The following is a 19,843-nucleotide window of genomic DNA, read 5'->3' as shown; positions in this document are numbered from 1 at the left end:
GTGAACAGTAAGCCTAGCTCTACACAGAAATAACAAAGTCCACCTATTCTCTACAGCGCAATAATTAACAAGCCCATTTATCAAGAATAACTAACTAAAACCCTTTTCCCCACTAAAGTTAAACCTTCTATGTATGATTTCAATGCACAAAAATACCGCAAAAAAATAGTCTATAGTCTTTTTACCTTGCCAGTTAACACGTTTCTCCTTACGATGTGTCATGTTCAACGTAGAAAATGCTCCAGAAGGCAGGGTTAGTCACATTTACTTGTTCAGTCTCTCTTTCAAATACTCAAACCATAGTTGGTGTTTGTAACAGTGACAAGACTAACAGAGAAGGTTTTGATGAGATTTGTATTTGTTTCTGTCAAGTTTGAATGAATAACTTTTGACAAAATGTCTATCTGCTACCATTGAGGAAGTTGCCTGTTTTGTAGGTTACTCAATTATGATAACTGTACAAATAACTTTTTTTATTTATAAAATATTTACTTCAATGTGCATGGCATAGCAGAAAGGATAAGTAACCTTTTTTCAAAAACTACCAATGTACCCAACTTACACCCGTTAGCTTTAGGCTTGTTAACCCCATACTTACCAGTGGTGTTTGTGGGAGTGGATGTGTGTTTGTGTTCAGCCGTGCCTTTGACTGATCTTAGTACTCCAGTCCATTCATATATTTCCCCAGGCTCATTGCAGTTTTATTGTGTAAGACTGTAGTTTAAGCTAGATGTAACAAATAAGCTGTCAAGTAAGTGCATTAGAGAGCAGTAATAGCCGTATTCTTTGACTCGTGCATATCTTTTGCATCACATGTAGTGAGTGATCCACCTTGAAAGGGAAAAAAACACTTCTATTGGTAAATAGCTTGAAAACACTTATCAGCTCTAAATCACAATTTAAAATAAAAACATTCAGTGAAGAGTAAATAACACGGCAAAGTATTTATTGTTCAAAGCAAAAATACATTCTCTAATATAGATTCAGTTTATCTTCCAAACCGAGTAAACTCATTTGTTAGGGAGCTATGAGCAATTTATGTGTTGGATCAGGGTAATGTTGTTTTTACTAACCATAGCAGTATAATGTTCCTGCCTGAGTGAGTTTTTGCCCGCAGTTATGTTAAATTAGGCAGTATGCATGGCTTGCTCAAATCGCAGAATTATTCGAGTCCTTCTCTCCCCCAACTCATTAACTATTCAATGTGAACTCCTGATCCTGCAGGGTATTGACATTAATTCCCCACACTACTGGAGCAGGCAGTTTGGAATGTTTTAAAAGACTCTGCAAACCTTGCCCGGGCTGCCTTCAATAGCTAAAGTTTTTCAAAACAAACTAACCATTCGCTAATTTGTGACTTGCAAAACGCCCCGAGAACAGCCCTGTCAAATAGTTGATTATTGAGTGAAAAGCTAATTACGCCTTTCACTAGCCCGTGTCCATTACAAGCAACACAATAACAAGCTCATCGGCAGCGGGAACAGCAAGAGCTCTTGTGTTGTTTAACAAGTTGTTCATCATAAGCCTTAATCCCACGCAGACATGATGAGGTAGACTTGTTACTAGGACATGTTCTGCTCCTGCCTGTCTAAACCAATCCCATTTCAGCAGCGTAGTCTTTGCCTTGACCTTGGGCAGTGGATTTCCTTAAGGGCAGGGTGGCCACTGTGGAAGTTGAACCAACTGGCTGAAGGTGGAGGAAACAGAGTAGCTAGTGCTGAGGCAGGCAGAGAAATGTATGAATGACTGCAAACAGGAAAGCTTCTTGCCAATCAGTACAAAGAGGAAATCTGTCAGCCAATCACACAAAGCCTTCCTTCTCTCCCTCCAGCGTCTGCCTGACTTCTTCTCCTGACTGTTACCAGGTCACAGCGCCTGCCCGTGCCTCTGAATAATCTGTTTCATTGGGTCAGTGTGCCTCTCACAACGCGCCTGACTGGCTGGTCGGGCATACGCGGTTGCTATGGAGCTCACCCAATCAGAGCAAGGCGGAAGTCCCCCCCCCGGTTTCTAGGCAGGTTTCACGTGCTGTAGATGTTTTGGCGGGAGAGTGAGGGAGCAGGAGCGGGAGGGGCGGCTGCAGGGTGAAGTGGAGCATGTGATTGCATGTGCGTGTGTGAGAGCCAGCGAGTGTGTGTATGTGCAAGTTGAGCATGCACGTTTGCAAGCGCGTGTTCATTTTGCCCTGCCTCTTGCTTTCTGATGCAACAGCGAACTGTGTCTCCTGGGCTACTAGGGGACCTTGTTATGTTTTTTTTTCTTCCTGTCCTCGCAGGAAACGAGAACCAATTGCTGTGCTGTTGCCATCGGAGCGGGGAGGTTTGTTTTCCCTTCACTTTCATCCACGGTACCTCCCCATCGACAGTTACCGTAGAAACAAGAGCAACTCCAACTCTATTTCCATCCATGTCTCCTTCCTTCAATGATTTATCATCGCTTTCTTTTTTTAATCCACTGCACAGCACCTACCTACCAACACTTTAGCAGCCAATGAAGTATTTAGAAAACCGTGTGACATCTCTGAAGAGGACCTGTATATAAGCAGAGATAGAGAACTGAAGAAGCACATGCTGAGGAACATCTGGTTCAGTGCCACTTGAACTTTTTGAGCTTTGTCAGAGTTTAAGGCATGTCAAGACTGCAAGGTAACAAGATTGAATTTCTGTGTTTTTGCAGAATAGCTTATTCTGCACCACCCTTAATCGGGCACATCTTTCACTAACATATTATGTCCTCCACCCCCCTTGAACTCTATCTTAACAGAGGGAGGCAGTTCATCACATCTGACACGGGCTTCCCAAAATCCCATTATTGCCACTTGGATGCACCCAGAGTTACAGGAATTTAATTGGAGAGCAGCAAGTGAGTGGATGGACGACCACCGTGCACCAACTTAATTTTCCCTCGAAACAAAACAAGGAAGGGTTGAGCGACCTCAAAATGACATGCTCACTTATATCTCAAATTTTCAAACCCCAATATTAGGGCTACATTCAAACTGGATTCAGAGGCAGCCACTATTTGTGTTTCTATAGCTTATTGTTACAGGATAATTCTGGTTTAACTTGTGTCTTTCATAGTTTTGGCCATTATTGTTATTCGTATGAACAATATTGCACTCATCTAGTTGATTGTTGACATTTGGAAAGACCGTAATACTTGGAAGTCAAACTCAATACATGCCTATGGTTAAAGGACTGTATTATTATTATTATTATTATTATTATTATTATAGCCCCTTTCTACCTCACCGGACAAAGCACTTTACAATTTACGTTTCATTAACCAATTCACACACAATCATACTCCTGATGGTGACCTGCTCATTGAGAGCAACTTGGGGTTGAGTCATAGAGTTTATAAAATATGCACTTGTTTGTGGCTACGCCCATCATAATCTTGGCAGTGCTGACTATAGCTATAGCTACTATATATATGTAGCTATAGTAAACCTTAAATGGGCAATTGTGGTGCATAGGCTGGTCTGGGTGGCGCAGCAGAGCAAACAGTTAGCTTCTAGCGACCGTTGACACCATCCATCTGTCGCTAAAGGCAGCCATGCCCAGAAGTGCGTCTAACTCTGAGCCTCAGCTTTGCACATTGATAGATCAAAACAAATGTACATTTTAAAAAACATTCAGTCTTACTTTTCGGATCAAGAGTTCGTTATTCAATAGATTTAATGAACCCCAAATGATGCTTTGAATTCCCAAAGTTGCATGTTTCCGCACAGGGGAACTGATTTGTAGTCTGGTTGTTTGTTCAAATGCACTTTGGCACTGGTAATTAAAATTACTCTTTTCTCTGGTCACCTTTTAACAGCAAGGCAACCCTAAACATGCCTCAGAGCAAGTATGATGAGCAGAAATGGTGAAGAATTCTAGTAGTCTTATTCATAAATAATACATAGTAGTAAATCAATCCGATTTGTGTTGCACCCTGTTGGTCTAGTGTTTTAAAATCAACACAAAATAAATGTGGTTGCTCTTGACTCAAAAATGTTGTTTAATGATCTATCTGCAAAAGTAAAACCACTTTGGATATTTAACGACTAAAATCGGCAAGTAATATTTAACTGTGAGGTAAAAATGATCAAATATGGCTGAACCAAAAAGCAAGGACACCTGGAAAATATGATCAAGGAGCTGTTTCAGTTGTTGGGCAGGTGTCACCAGGCTGCCTGTCTGCCTGACAAATGGTTTGTTTACCTCCTGAGCTGATGCTGCCGCTCAGTAATCATTAAGCGTTCATTTACTTCAACTCACCATCGCAGCTTGGAACATGAGACAAACTGAAAGACACAATGCAACACATGTATTTCCACACAGCACCTCATCCAAAACATGCCCACTATTATTACTATATTGTTTAAAGTGGTGTCAAAATGTGCGTAATGGTGAGGAAGCTTTCCCTCGGGTGGTATGGGCTTCAAATGAGTTACCTTTGGATGAACTCTGGGGGAGCCATGTTCATTGGCTGAGCCCCTGCTGTACCTGTGGTTAAAATCAAGAGGTGTTGACAGAAAAGACAGAAAGAGGAGGGGTAGGAGGAGGACAGTGGTTTCCAATAACCTATGAAAACTTGGCATCTCTGTCACGTATTTTCACAATCAATTTATGTGACAAAACAGTCCCCGAAAATAGGGATTTAGGTAGATAATTAAATGGCAGCGGGAATGAAACCATAAAATTGTGATTCGGAAGTGCATGGAGTACAAGTACAAACACTGATGGAGTTGTTTGGGTGTGGAACGGATTGAAGATTGAAGACAAAGCGTCTGGACGTCAGGCACCATTAGGGAAAAAGACACAAAGCAAATTGTATCATTATGCAGTGAACTTGAAGTATTTCAACATCCAGAGCCTTATCACCTCTGCTGGCAGCGCGCAGTCAGAAATAACTCACTGAGGATAATTTTTGACTGCATCACTGGGGAAATTGCTCGAATAAAAATGGGCTGGGACACATTGTCTGCCGCTGCACCTGACACATTAGAGGTACTGGAAGTTTCAGTTTAGATGACAAGTTCTGAGTTCAGAGCCAGCACAAAGACTGTTTTCCCTCTTCAAAGAGGTTGAAGCCACACGCTTGAAAGTAAAAGAATGCAAATGACTTAAAACAGAAGATGAGATTGCACAATGCGTGACGTTTGTGTTTCTGAATCTCTTGCATTGACAGCGCATCATGTTATGTTCTCTGCCAAAACAGAGGAAATAATTCTGATTTGCAACACAAATGTGGTTAACAGCTCAGTGTTCAAAGAGACAACAAGACTTCACCAAACTGCAGTTTAACTGATGAAAAACTACTGTATACCCCAGAGTCCATTGACAATAGGGTAACTGACTGTGATTGAAACACACTATTCCTGGAGCTATTGTTTGGAAACATTAATTAGTTATTGATAAAGGGAACTCAGGGGAGGGAAAAAAAGCAATGAAATGCTTGTGGGCGATTTGTTTTTTTCACCACTGTTTGCCAAAAGCAGCACACAGCGCACTAATTACTTTTCAAAATGTTCCACCTTTCAAAGTAGAATTAAATGACTGAATAAAACATCTACTGATTTCTCTGACTTTTTTCATACAGCTCCAGTCATCTTTTTATTCTTTGAAAAAAAGCTTAAAAGAGGCAGAATTAATTACTTATTATTCACATAGCACGTTTGTGTCCTTCAAATTACAAATATATCACCAGAAAGAAAGTTTAATATTTGATGGCAACATGAATCTTGCGTTGGTCTAAATGACTAAGTAGACATTTCCTTTTCCACCAGCTATGAATACAAACACAATATCAGTTTTAATAGAAGGTTGAAATGTTGGTTTCAGAGGTAGCAATAATTATATTAGCAATGCGTCAGCTTATCTAATTTTCCATAATTAGTTTAAAAACTAAAGTGAGGGTTAGGGAGATTTAGCAAAATAACTAAAATGTGGGTTTGTTTTCGATCATTTCTATAAATACAATGCTTAAATGTTCAGAAAAACAACCGCCATCTGATCTCTGCCTCCACATTTTGGGTGGGGTCCCTCTCGCTGCAGGATTTAAATTGACTGGGGTTGGTGTGGATGGGGGGTTGGGCAGCTTAAACAAGGCTGAGCAGGGTTTTTTTGCTGGTCTGCCAGTAAACTGTGCATGGGAATGTTGTCAAAAGTTGAGAAAATCACACTTCACACATTACCAGCTGCACAATAAAGGAGCGGGACAGTGTGAAAACATAACATCCTCCACGGGCCGACCAACACGCCACGCAAAAGCAACAGCATCTGCTTTCATCCAGAAATTGTCTCCTGGGAAAGATCTTAGTCACATGATGGATCAGATAGTATCACTCTTCTTGCCTGGCTTTCTTGCACTCAGGGACCTGCTCTGCAGATAAGGCTTGCTTTTACTGTACTGTTTTTCTTCCTATTTGACTCGAGTAATGCCATGGGTAGGCGTGCCCCTGGTTTCAATAAAGGGTCATCACCAGCCACGGCTGCTGTTTATTCCAATGTCACTGTGCATCCATCAGAATCTATGTTCAACAATGGCTGCCCTCAGGGGCTGAACTGAAAATGGATATGCTTAGATCAAAACATTTTTGCAAAGCCGGTACTAAACCAGGGAGCATTTAAGGACATTTGAGTCCTAGAACTTTATTATTTTATGTCCAGGAGTGGATCAAGAACTCAGATTATTAAATTAGGCAGAAATAAAACACAATCTCAGATTAATAACATTATGACATGCATTTAAAATAGTGGAGTGATTATTTCTGCAAAATGCATACAAAGTAAAATAAGTGTATTTAATCATTTGTATACAATGGCCTATGTAATGTAGATGCAGCGTTATTATAACATATTGACATATGTATCAATGCCTCATATTCTATATGATAATGGTTAAAAATGTCAATGCATTTACTTTAACATGGTACGTCACTTGAATAAATGTAGTTAGTAACATGTCACTAATAATGTATGCATTTCACAGGTTTAGATATAGAACAGAATGTCGTGCTGCATAATGGGACACTGAAATGCAGGTGTGACAATTCATTGTGTGACTGTATTTGTTGCCTTGACAGTACACAACTCGTCACACACCGCCCCAGCAGTAATTGGGTGGGTGCAATCACTCTATCCAGCAGCAGCTCCCAATCAGCTGAGCAGAGCGCTGAAAGCAGTCACATGCCTTATCTGGGTTTGTGTTTTTCCCCCTCCACGTGTTAAGATACACGAAGCAGAAGGCGGGACCAAAACAAACCATCTGATTGGTCCGCTCCGTGTCACCAGCTTATGGTCGCGAGGAGGACTGTTCTCTTAAAGGGCCAGGCACATTGTTTTTTTTTTCACCTCAACAACAATACAGCATGAGCTCGACATCTTATGCAGAGACAAATTTAAGTCAGTCTGAGCATTTAATACTTTTATTTTAAATGCTACACTTAATCAGGCACAAACACCCACATTTAAATATATTAATTCATTTGGCAAAATATGGCATCAACTCATTTGCATTGCTGGGGGCTGTGGCTTGGTAAATGTACATTTTTAGAAGCACAAATTTGAGGATGCTTTACTCGAGTAACCTTCTTCCTTTGATAAATAATACTTTTACAGGGATAGTTTGACTACTACAAAATCATTTGCATAATAAAAAAACACAAGTTGTGCTTAATTGAAATAAATACACGAAAATGCAGTCGCTTACAATGTTTGATATTAGTGCAACAGGGATCAACTATTATAGTAAAATGTTATGTAATGCACACATAACATTCTAACTGAAAAAACAGCAATAACACATAGTGTCTACATTGAATGCTCTTATTTTGATACTAAAGTACCATTTTAAATTCAAAAATGTGCCTATTTAAAACGGCATTACTACATGTTCGTTAGAAATGCATTATCAATTGCTGACATAGAAATGCAAATGATTTGTAAAAGCAATAACAGCTTTTAATATCCTTTCAGTGTGGCTTGTATTTGCATAACACTGTAGCTGACTCTGTTCCTTTCACATTTTTAAGAAGGGGCGGTTCCCTGTCATCGGGGCGGACTGCTGCTTTAACACGGCCAAAAAAACAACCCACTCTAGTCAGCAAACATGTATGAGTAGCTGTAATGCAAAGAGGGATACAAGTCGCGTCAACACAGTCCGTAGGAAACAAGGTAGCGGCAAGTTGTCAAGATACCACCGATCACAACGGAACGCGCTTTTGCTGGCGGTGAGTGAACATTAAGTCAAATTTAAAGAGAGAAATCCTCCGTCCCGTAGTTCTTCGTTGTTTGCGGGAGTTTTGTCAACAATGTGCGAGGCATGCCCGGGCAGAGACGCGGGGTGAGCGGACTCACAGAAGCGTTGGCATAATGGCTGAAAAAGGGCATTTATAGATACATTTCTGCTCTGTTCTTCACACCAAGCAAGGCTTTTTCCTCTTGTTTTGACGGACGAAGCGATTATGTCAATGTGACCGTTTCTATCCATCACCTCGGCGCTTGCATTCCCCACGTCCCGGCTGATGTTTCCCGGTGTTTGAGACACAACAGCTGCTCAGTAGTGTTTTGACATTACACAAAATGACAGCTTATTAGAGTTGTTACACACTATAACATTACTGAGTATTGAGTAGAAAGTAGTATCTGCTTTGCCTGAGTGAAACTGTCGGCTCACGAATGTTTGTTTAGTGGCAGAGAAGATGTCAGGCGAAGTGGTAGAGAAAGTGTCAACGGACGATAATGGGTACTATGCAAGTGGCATTATTCTAACAATTTTGTAAATAGGTAGGCATGAATCGGGCTAAACTGTTAAATGCTTTTTTTTAACGAAAAAAAAAAGTTTATATTGACAATTTAATCTGTGGTTAGCGGTACCATGTGTCAGCATCCTGTTTCGAAAGGATTCTTCACTAGATGTGTATGGAAGTCTGTATGAGCGGTGTTACCGCTGTGAGCTGCCCGGGGCGTTGTGCTTCTAATGCGGGTAAAGATGCAGCACAATCCCTGTGCTCCTCCGGAGCGAACTTCATGAACGATTTGCAACTGCAACACAAGAAGGAAAACCGCAGTTATTCTGCATCTAAACCTCATTTTAACTGTATCAACAACAACATATCATCATACACATAAACAAACGTAATTTATTTTAAACCATTACATTGGCTTTATTTTTCCAGTGATAGTTTAAGGTAGTGTTCACGACGTCTCTAGCAACTGTAATTTTGCCAAAGATATCCACGGAATATGGATTACCCGTTACATTTAGACAGTAGGGTAAGTATCAGCACAGCTCACCTTGAGTGCACCCCCACCCTGAGTGGTGAATGGAGGAGAGCCCAGTGCACAGATGGTGCAGCAGAGGGAGCCACTTTCTTCTCCAGCTTTGAGCCTCTGACCAGCTCTGTGGTGGCTGCCAGGCCTCCCTTCTGCCCCAGGCACTGTGTGTGTAGGGGTTTGTGTGTGTATGTGTGTGTGTTGTCTTTCTGTGTGTCTCCCTTTCTATGTTTGTTTTTATGTGTCTGACACAATGATAATACTTGCCAGTCTTCTGTTGACTGCCAGTGAAAATTCAAGACAGGGCTGTCAATGCCACACAACACAAGTGCACATTGATTGGCGGTGAAACTTGTGGTACTGTTGAAGAGCCCTTACTGCTTTTATAATGTCAAATGAAGTACTACTTTACTTACCCGGAGGACAAGTTCATGCAGATTATGGGCTGTTTTTAATGTCTGTAATGCATAAATAATTAGTATGCAGTGACAAGTTGGGCTGTTTAAATGCCCTAGGAACAATCAAGGCCAGAGGATGTGTGGCTCTATAATATTTCTTTTGTTTACCAAAAAAGTGACTCAGAGACTGACATCTTACACTATAATAATAATACCTGGATATTAGACCGTGTTTTTCCACAGGTGCGAGATGTAGTTTCCTCCTTTGACTCCATATGATATGACATAATGCACAAGGACACTTTCACAAATAGATACACTACTGGTTTCGCCAAGCTCAGTAAACACTATTCCAGTATATCCAGTTTCAATTTTTGCATTTGCCAGTCAACCCTGCCCATTTGTCTCCACTCACACAACAAAAGGAAAAGACAGACACCCTTGGAAAAAAAGATGAAACGCTATTCATGTTGTGGCATGTGGCCAAGGAGGAAGAGAGTGCGAGTGTTTTTGCGTTGAGCAGCTACAGTTGAGGATGGAGTGAAACTCGTTATCTCCCTCATGAAGTGGCCGCTGCATGCAGCACATGACAGTCTAGCCAGGACTTTGGTTTCACTGGGGTTTCACTGAAACACCACCCGCTGCTGTGTTTGCATGCGTTTATAGTGTAGACAGAAGTGTGGACAGGCAGCCATCCAGTTATTATGTGGTTGAGAGAGAGAAAGGGGACAACAAGCATAGGTATTAATGTTGAGCCGTGGAATTGTGCTGGAGGAAGCTAATCTCCTGACTGTGACTCCTCTCTGTGGAACAGATTAAGGTAGTTGTGAGGCAGAAATTGCCTCTTCAGTGGATCTTTTGGCTCTCAATTACAATTTGGCAGCAACAGCTTGGCAAAATCTGCTACGTGAGTGTGGCAGATTTGGCGTGGCATTTTTATCTGCCTGCTGGGTGCCCCTACACAGTGTGTTTCCATATGTTTGGCTCCTGTGGCTACTCATCACTATATAATAAGAGATGATAGCTTAATCTTGTGTTTACATTGGCAGATCCATCTGTGTGCCTCTTGAGGTTACTCATCTCTGCTTGTTTGTTTTCAGTATCACCACACACAACATTAGCCTGGGCATGAATGACTCAGGATTTATTTTCATTTAATGTAGACAGGGAGCGATCATTTTCTATCTGCCAGAGGGCAACGTTTTCACTGATAACACAATGACATTTGGAACTTTTTGTTTGGAAACAAATCACACCCAACTTACCTGCGATCTAAAGATGATAAAGTCAAACACAGTCCAACAAATGTGTCTAATATTTTCGCAACAAAAACACTTTCAAAAACACTTTTCATTTCATTCTAAAGTTTCCATCTTTGTGCTCATTTTTACCCCTTCAGGGAGTTTACCGCTGAGGCATCGGATGGATGATGAGGAGGAGGACATGTCACGGCCTATCTCGCAGCTCTGGGGAACCCCCTTTATGGACGTCAAATACGAAGAACGTGTTACACAGATTGCGGGTGGACAGGCCATGGCTGCTGTCACGACGAACAGCCATAACAACAACAGCATCGGCATCAACTCACTGCCCTGCGGCATGCATCGGCAGCCTCGCATACCCTTTCACGGTAAGGAGGGGGGAGATCATGTGAGCCTGCGGAAAGTGTTGTGGGCTTATGGTTTTAGAAACTGAGTGTAAGGGTTTAATGTTCTAGTGAGATCTGACACTATTAGTCATTCCTTTTATCCTTTTATCCGGCAGGTTACTCATTGAGAACTGCCCTCAAAGACCCAAGTGATTAAAACTGTCAATCTGGTTTTAGGAGTGTCGGATAGAATGAAAATTGGAGGCAGGGGTTTTATTTGATTTAAGGCTTTCAGAGAAACTGAATTCAATTTAAAATTATTACTGAAAACCAGAATTAGAACAACCTATAAAATGTATTTTCCTTACTGCAGGGAGATCCCCGTGTCCTATTATACGCACGCTGAGAACTTGTAAAACTCAGCATTCTAAGAAACAGTTAACACTGTAGATTTGTAATTATGTCATCCAACAATTTAGATCTGATAGATATTGATGTGATGTTAACCATATGACACTCTGTTTCTGTTTACGTATTTTAAATACAGACAATGCAAATTTCATGCTAACATAAAGGCACATACCCACACTAATATGTCCTTCACTTTTAATCCAATATAGTATTCCCATCTCTAATCGAATCAGTGTGACATCACCCTAATTGAATTGAACTCATGTTGAAGTAGAATATTGTTTGTTTGTTGACTCAGTGTCATAGTGTGAGAGGTACATATTGTTCAGCGTTTAAAGTTATGAAATACATAAACACCACACACTGTTATTACTTTGTCTTCCATTGTAATTTACTCAGTAATGGATGTCATGCACTTGGCCCGGTTCCATTTCTTGCTCATTTCTAAGAGGTATTATAGTCCTCTGGGAGGAGGAACAGCAGGGCATTCAGCACACATGATAACATAGAAAAATAGTTTTCCCTCTGAGTGCAGAAGGGCGCTTGAGGCAATGAGTAAACTCAATGACACAACGGAAAGGTAGCAGTTTACTAGGGCCACTGATGATTTAATAATGTGGTTCGCGCTTTCCCACCTACCAACCCCTCCACTTGTTTGTGGACTCTTTGTAATTTTCCCATCTGCGAAAATCTGATAAAAGCTGTTTGTGTTTCAGAAAGCAATACAGCAACCGTGTTAAGTAGATACTGTTTTTGTCACACACAGTTGTGTTTGAAGCCATTCATATTAATCTAGATACTTGACTGAGGTTTTTCACTTTTTAGTCATACATAAGTGGTTTAACTAAACAGAATCAGTAATGTCTCTTCACCTTATATTCATCTTGGCTCTAACACTGAAAACAGCTATTTTAAAGATGCAACACCAACAACACAAGTTTTAAGAAGCTTGATGTTTTCCTTTTAGGCAACGCTGGATTACGCTCACATTTCCCCGCTCAGTTTGAGCCCATGGAGGACCGGGGAGAGAGGCAAATTGAAGAGGAGGAGGGCAGAGGGGAGGAAGATGACAGGATGGCAGAGAGACCCGAGGAGCAGGCAGGGGTGAGCGTCGAGGCGCAAATTGGTCGTAAACTTCGGGAGATCGGAGACAAGTTCCACCAGGATCACGTTGAACTGGTAAGCCTCACTCCACGCAGTGAAGTGGATCCTTAAATGATCCCACTACTTCAAACACTATGTTAATGAACCTGTGTCAAAGTGTAAACAGTGTGAACACAAGTGGCCTGTTCAACATCTCCTTATGCATATCACAATGCCAATCGTTAGACATTACATGTTACTTGTTACTTGTTAGACGCTTTTATCCAAAGCGACTTACATACTCAATACTGTGGACAACCCCCACAGGAACAATTTGGGGTGAAGTGTCTCAGGGACACAACGACATGCTGACTGCAGTGGGGTTTGAACCTGTGGCCTTCTTATCCCAACACCAATGCACAACCCACTGCGCCACACACGTTCAATAACATTTATTTGGTTTGCTAGGACTCAAACTGATTTTTGACACAGGATAGAACGTTTGTGTGTCAGCATTTACTTGATTAGAGACACATCTCAAAACAACCTTGTGCCAATTTGTGGTTCACGTTTGGGGGGAAAAGGGCAGAACATTTTGCCAGCCGAATTGACCACAACTGGATCAAAATAGCCTTTGCTGTGATTCAACCACTTTCTTGGCGACACTGAAGGAAAAATCCTAAATCACTAATAGAGCACCATTTTGTGACTTCATACAGGATAATAAACCTACAAAACTCAAAATCATTCAGTCAAAGGAATATATTGTTTTTGTCCCTTTCTCCCTTTTTAAAATGAAATATTGGCCCTTTGGTCAAGGTCATTTGGTCTTCTAAATCTCAGCAGAATGTTAAAGACTACACTTCCCATACTGCATCATTGGCACTATTTCATTACACTCAAAAGGAATATTAATATGTTTTCTAGTCTACAAAGAAAACCCACCCACTCCTGACCGATTTCCTTCATCTCTTTGTCTCCGCTGTATAATTGTAAAAGATGTCAACCATCTGTTTATTACTTGTGTACTTTTACCTGAAAGTAGACTTCTTTATACTGAACATACGTACCTCATGAAGCATGAAACGATGTGGGACTTGTGAAGACGATGAAGGTAATTGAGTGTGTAGGCTCACTGTTTGCCAAGCTCCCGAGAGAATAGCTCAGCACCACATACCTTGTGTAGTTCACGATACGTGGTTAATTGTGCATATCGAGAAATGAAACTCACATGCCGCTGACAACAAGTTCCACATCCATTCTGTACATCTAGATGTGGCAACAAAGTGTGTTTTATAACAGGTCCAGGGGGTTAGCGGTATCAGTGTTTGTTAAGCACTCAGTGGCCTGACTGAGAGTCCACACTATGAACTCGAGTTAATGAGTACAAATACACTGGGAGGGGTATCGCGTTCCTTATCTGCTGCTGTACTGTTTTGCCACGGGGGTCTGCGTCAATATCAAGGTGTGGTTGATACGTTTTGAAAAGCACTTCACTGTGCGGTTAATGGAGGAGGAGAGAGTAAACAAAGTGAAAGAGAGTGGGTGAAAGAATAAACGTAAAGTGATAAACGGTGAGATGTTTTGACAATGACTGCCGGTGAGATCAATGTGACTATCACGAACAAGAGTGAGCGGCAGGTCTGTGTCTGGGTAGACTTGGCCGTCTGTTTATATGGTGTCTAAAAATAGTGTCTGACTCACGGCTACCCACAATACCTCAGTTGTCTCGCTGCCTGCCTCTGCGTTTGTGTCTTTGTGTGTGTTTTGTTTTGTAACTCTGTGACAAAGAGATAAGAGAGACGCTTTCTTTTTTGTCTGCTGTCTGCACTCCTCTCCTGCAGGATACTGCTGTTGTACTCCAAAGGGAGAACAAAATCAAAATAAAGGTCCTTTATGATATCCAATCACTTCTTCTGTATTGTGTCTGGTGCTATTGTTAGACTTTTCCACTGCCTATCTGAGAAGAAGTTGCTGGTGTGGGCTAAAATGTGGATTCTAATAGATGTGAAGTACAAAGGAAGTAAGGAGTAACATTGAGTAAAGCAGCCAACATGGTGTCAGAATTCCTAATCGCTTGAAGGGAATTAGCCTAAAAAGGGCAAACAAAGTACACGCCATCCTCCACTACACACCCAAATGACAGCAGAAAGAGGAACAAACCGACGTGGTGTTTAAATAAGCTCAGCAGTGTAGAATTAAGAGCAATTAAGGACAATTACGGTTACATTTAGCGGTGCTCGTTCAGTTCAGTGCAGGCTGCTAGTTTTGCATCAAATAGCCTGTGGCGGACTCTGATTACTAAGCTGGTATAGACCTTGATAGAGAGAGGGAGATATGGTTAGCAGGAGTGCTTATGCAACAGGCTGCAATATGTGAGCACGGGTGTTCAGAAAGCCAGTGGGAGCTGCTGTGCAGGATCAGAGATGAGGAGGGGGGGAGAGGAGATTGCAGGCTGCAGCAGGAGCCCCTTCATCTGTACTGTAGCCCCCCAAAAGAAGAAAATGACAGAGCTGAGAGAAAGGCAGCTCCATAGGAGGGAGCAGATTCATTTTCCTCTGGCTTTGTTTTGATAATTATTCGTCTGACTTTCTGCTTTTACAAGAGAGCCGTGATGAAATAGGCAGTGCGTTCTCTGAAAGCATTTCACTTTTGAGGTTTGAGAAGTCAACAGCGCGACATTTAATAAGAGGGACTGTCTCAAACCCCAGGGGGGGATTGACATCATGGAGATGAGTGGCAGATCCTGAGGGTTGTTTTAACAGTCTGGTCATTTTCATCCTCTCATCGAATGAATAAATGAAGCAATACAATTAACTTCTGTCACCAGGAAATCACTGAGCCACTGCCCTTGTTATTAAACTGCAGGATGTGCGTGAGACAGAGATGTTTGCTAGACACAAGCTAATGTTGTGGAAACATCAATTCTACCTGGTCATTTGATTTGATATCGCAAGGTTTACCACCGGTCACAAGGCTCCAACTCAAAACCATGTTAGGGTTATTGTCTTTATCTTACCGCTGATAAATCTCTGATGCTAACAACCTCATGTGCTTTTTTTCTTTGCAGTTCATGAGGGGTCAGAGACAGAACCTGCCTGCCTGGATGCGCCTTACGATGGCCCTGTTTGGCTTTCTGTTTCCACGAGAGGCTCTCTTCCCCCGCCTGAGAGGAGCGCAGAGATGAAGGAGCTTCTTTTCCCCCTCCTTATAGGGACAAGGGACCAGACTTTTAAAGAGATGGCACTGTAAGATGGAACACGGGTTTGGATTTTGTTTTCCTATTGATCACGAAGATGAGATGAAGAAAACACTCGTCACCGCTGGACGGAGACTGACAATTTTTTTTTTTTTTTTTTTTTTTTTTCTCGCCTCTCTGAGAAGAAGCCATTGCGTTTGAAGAGATATTTTCGAAATGTTTGTAAGATTACCTATTTTGTACAGTAAACTGCTCTTTTTATTTGGTGTTTCAAGTCTTGAAGGACCTCCATCAGTCCAGGGAATGCCTTATTCTCTCCTGCCACAGTACAACTCTTTTGCAACGAGGAAATCAGTGAAAAACTCCTTTTTAAGATTAGGCCACTTTTTCTGGCGTCAAACTGGACGTGGACATGTCTGTGCTGAAGTTACTGACTTTAAACCTTGAGGACTCGAGGCAAATTTCTAATTTATTCTCAGAAAAACAATAAGCCCTGTACTTATCCTTTACTGTTTCACACTGGCTCATTTCTGAATGGTTTTCATGACATTGTGACGGTGCCAGATTCCACTTTAGACATAGTGACATCATCAAGTCTCATCCATCAGCCTCTCCATCTTTAGTTCCACTCATGCTGTTAGAAGTGGCCTAAAGACCCACTGTGTAGATTCAGATCCTGTTGATTTAAAGGAGAAACACATATATACTTGAATGTAGGTTTACTGAAGGTATTTTAGTCGAATAATACCCGACATAATCGTGATTACTCTTTGAATTTGTGATCATGTGTCTGTAGGAGTGCGTGCTTACTGTTTCCAAAATCTGAAGTCATTTTGAAACCAAATAAGCACAAACAAATCTCCTTTGTGGGATCACGATCAGGGAACTGGAAAAACAATCACACAGCTGAAAAGCTTTGGAGAGATTTCATCGTTTTCTAAAGCTTTTCAGTTTTTCTTTCTCTGGCTGGAGTGACAATCGCAATTTAGCCCTTTGCTGCATTGGGTGGGAGACTTGTGGGAGAGATGACGTTTATCAGCATTTCTATGGGCGAGCAATATTCAAGCCAGTGGAAGGAAAGGAAAATCTTAGGGATCTGTTGCATTTGCAATCAAACTGAGATTACACCTCTTTCAAATGTCTTTATTACAGAAAGATTTTGGGTCGAAGTTACAGAGATGCATTTTTATTTTATTTCGCTCCAGGTGGAAGTGTTTCGAGCACTGATTCAATCCCGATGTGCTGATACATGTTACGTATCGACCTTTCATTCAAGTGCTTTCTTTCACCAAACTGCCAGTGGTATATCCAGCTTCACCGAGAACTTAGTAAGAACAGCTCCTGTACAGTTCAGAAAAACATTTTTACTCGCATACACAGACACATTTTAAGAGAAGGTTTATACACCCTTTTTGCAACGACACAGCCACTGTTTAAAGTAAGGTTTATTAAGTCTTTAAAGAAAGAAAATGTTGTCATTGGATGTATTATTTCAGTCTGCTGTAGATTCATGATATTAACTTTTGAAGACACTGATGGGTTTTTAGTTTTTTTCTTCAGGGAGTAGTTAAAGACCATGTTAATTACCTGATGCTTACTATGAGTTGCAAATAATCTGCCTTTGAGTTAGAATAAATTATATTTCATTGGACTTTTTATGTTATCCAAAGTACATTCTCTCGACATCAACAGATATAGAGGTTACGACTGGAGTAGCTAAACCAAAATGTTGTTTCCTGCAAACAATGAACGCTGAGCCATTTCACGCCATGTTTAGCTACTCCCTGTCCTTAATGAGAACAGGTTTCATTTTGTTTTGGTTTCTTTTTGGATAATTTATTCTAATTTATTTTGTGTATATTTGCTCAGTTCTACTGTATAGATGCTATCTCAGTGTGTACAGTCCTTTTCTTCTCATTGTTGATGCGCATTCAGTTGTGTGTTTGATGCCTGTGTATGGGGAGGTTGGACTAAAAGCCATGTGCCTCGTGAGTTCTCACTCTAACGGTGTGAGTCTTTACAAATCACGTGAAACAGCAGACAATCAAATGTACAAAAATGTGCCTTGTGAGTAACAGACCTACCACATCATCATCAACACTTGGCATCATTATTCAAAGTCACTTGCCACAGCCCTCGTTTCACTTGGGCTCTGTGAGAACAACATGCTACCATACTAAACGACTTGACACAACAGTATGTCGTGTTCGTTGTGCCTTGATACACAAAAGATCTGTTTCACGAGGCACAGGCTCAACCTCAGCACAAACGGCGAGTTTAACCGCGCTTCTCAATATCAGAAATGACTGTTTGCAATCAATGTGCACTGTAAAAACTGTATTTTTTGCGCCTCTCTCTTTCTACTCTTGTGCTGAATTTCCCCTCTAGAAACTCTGTAATATGCTGGATCTGCCTAGCTCGCCTGGGTTCTTGTACTTTATTATCTACAATCTAGTAGGGCTGTGGGTTTACATTTGAAGGAGGAATGAGTCACCATGGTGCCCAGTATTATTTGTATGTGAGCTGGGTTGAACAGCCACTCAGTCGGTTACCAACCACTGTTGCAACCCTGACTCAAGTGAAACATTTTGTTATTCGTTCAACCTTCAGTGTCTTTAATATAAAATTTCTTCAATTCCATTTTTTTAAGTGCATCTTTTCTGTCAAGTGCTGTGATTTGGTGTTTTTTTTATACATTTGACATGAATTTGAAACAGCTATTGTGGCTATCTTTATAAAACATTTTTAACAATTGTTTTCCATATCTTTTTGTAATTAAGACGAAGAAAGATCTACAACAACAAAAGTTTTTTTTTTAGGATTGCTTTTTTTTTTCAATGTTGTGGCATTTAACACTTTTGGATATTGCCAAGTCTGCTGTGTCACTCTCAGTTCAAGGGCTTTTTTCAATATATGTAAATGGAGTAAAAATGCATGTCCAACATTCCTGAAAAAAATCTGTATCTTAAGGGTTTGAATGTAATTTAATGGAGTGAAAACCACAATATCTCTTTTAATACATGAACTGAACAGTGGAACTTATTTCAGACTGCCGTGCTTCGTGCGCAGGGAGTTTGTATTGTCTTCACATTTCTTTCTTTACGTTCAGAGTGGTCTCAAGGATTTCACATTCATGTGTCCTAATGAAGTGAGACCCAGTCCAAATGTAGCAGTTTTTGTTAAAGCATTGTCTGTGTCATCTTTGGGACTGCTCTGTGTCGACTGCACAGTTTTCAAACAGCGCAGGACATGAGGTGATGGAGGGAACAGAGGGACGGGGGATGTTTGTTTCTTTTTCTAGTGCAATATGCTGTACATAAGAGCTTGGCTCTCGAAATCTTACAAGTTCTCTTAATTTCTTCTGTTGTTAAATGGGTACATTGCTGTTTTTTTTTCATTAAAACTTTAAGGACAATTTAAAAGGCTTGTGCTTTGTTTCTTTTACTAAAGACAAACGATGAGTTCTCTAACACACACAAACACACATGATACATAATCATTCCTGTGTTCGTCACCTAACACGTTTCTGCTGCCATAACCATAACAATCCCATAAAGTCACAGTGACTGAATAAAACCTGTTCTATGACTAGACACCAGTGATTTAAACCCCCTGAAAGTCCCAAAGAAGTTAATTTAGCATGAACAATAGGAGCATTTCATAAGCCCTGAAGGCAATGTTGGGAGCTTAGCACATTTTTACACGCTCTTCCCTCTGGGGGAAAGGTGCAACCTTACCTAAACAGTGATTCACTCTTCTGTCACCAGCTCTCCCTCAGGCAGCTGCTTTGTGTAGACAGGGGCAGTGGGGAAGTGTGTGTGTGTGTGTGTGTGTGTGTGTGTGTGTGTGTGTGTGTGTGTGTGTGTGTGTGTGTGTGTGTGTGTGTGTGTGTGTGTGT

General features: G+C 41.0%; 1 protein-coding gene across 2 annotated transcripts in view; it reads left to right on the top strand.

Moving 5' to 3' along the window:
* Window positions 1–19,367, top strand: part of bmf2 (BCL2 modifying factor 2) — a 45,924-nt gene extending 26,557 nt beyond the window's left edge. The window contains exons 1-4 of one of the 2 annotated variants that reach the window (XM_079643175.1): window positions 8,088–8,221; window positions 11,064–11,294; window positions 12,631–12,842; window positions 15,817–19,367. In XM_079643175.1, the coding sequence (XP_079499301.1) occupies window positions 11,087–11,294; window positions 12,631–12,842; window positions 15,817–15,933 (537 nt within the window). In that variant the 5' untranslated portion in view covers window positions 8,088–8,221; window positions 11,064–11,086 and the 3' untranslated portion in view covers window positions 15,934–19,367. Of the gene's footprint in view, window positions 1–8,087; window positions 8,222–11,063; window positions 11,295–12,630; window positions 12,843–15,816 lie in introns of those variants that run through there. The other variant, XM_079643176.1, reaches the window with a different exon arrangement.
* Window positions 19,368–19,843: the final 476 nt, after the last annotated feature.

This window comes from Notothenia rossii, assembly GCF_949606895.1.
Source record: "Notothenia rossii genome assembly, chromosome: 8".
NCBI lineage: Eukaryota > Metazoa > Chordata > Actinopteri > Perciformes > Nototheniidae > Notothenia > Notothenia rossii.
Note: the sequence above shows the minus strand (reverse complement) of the source record. Positions and strands in the feature narration are given on the sequence as shown.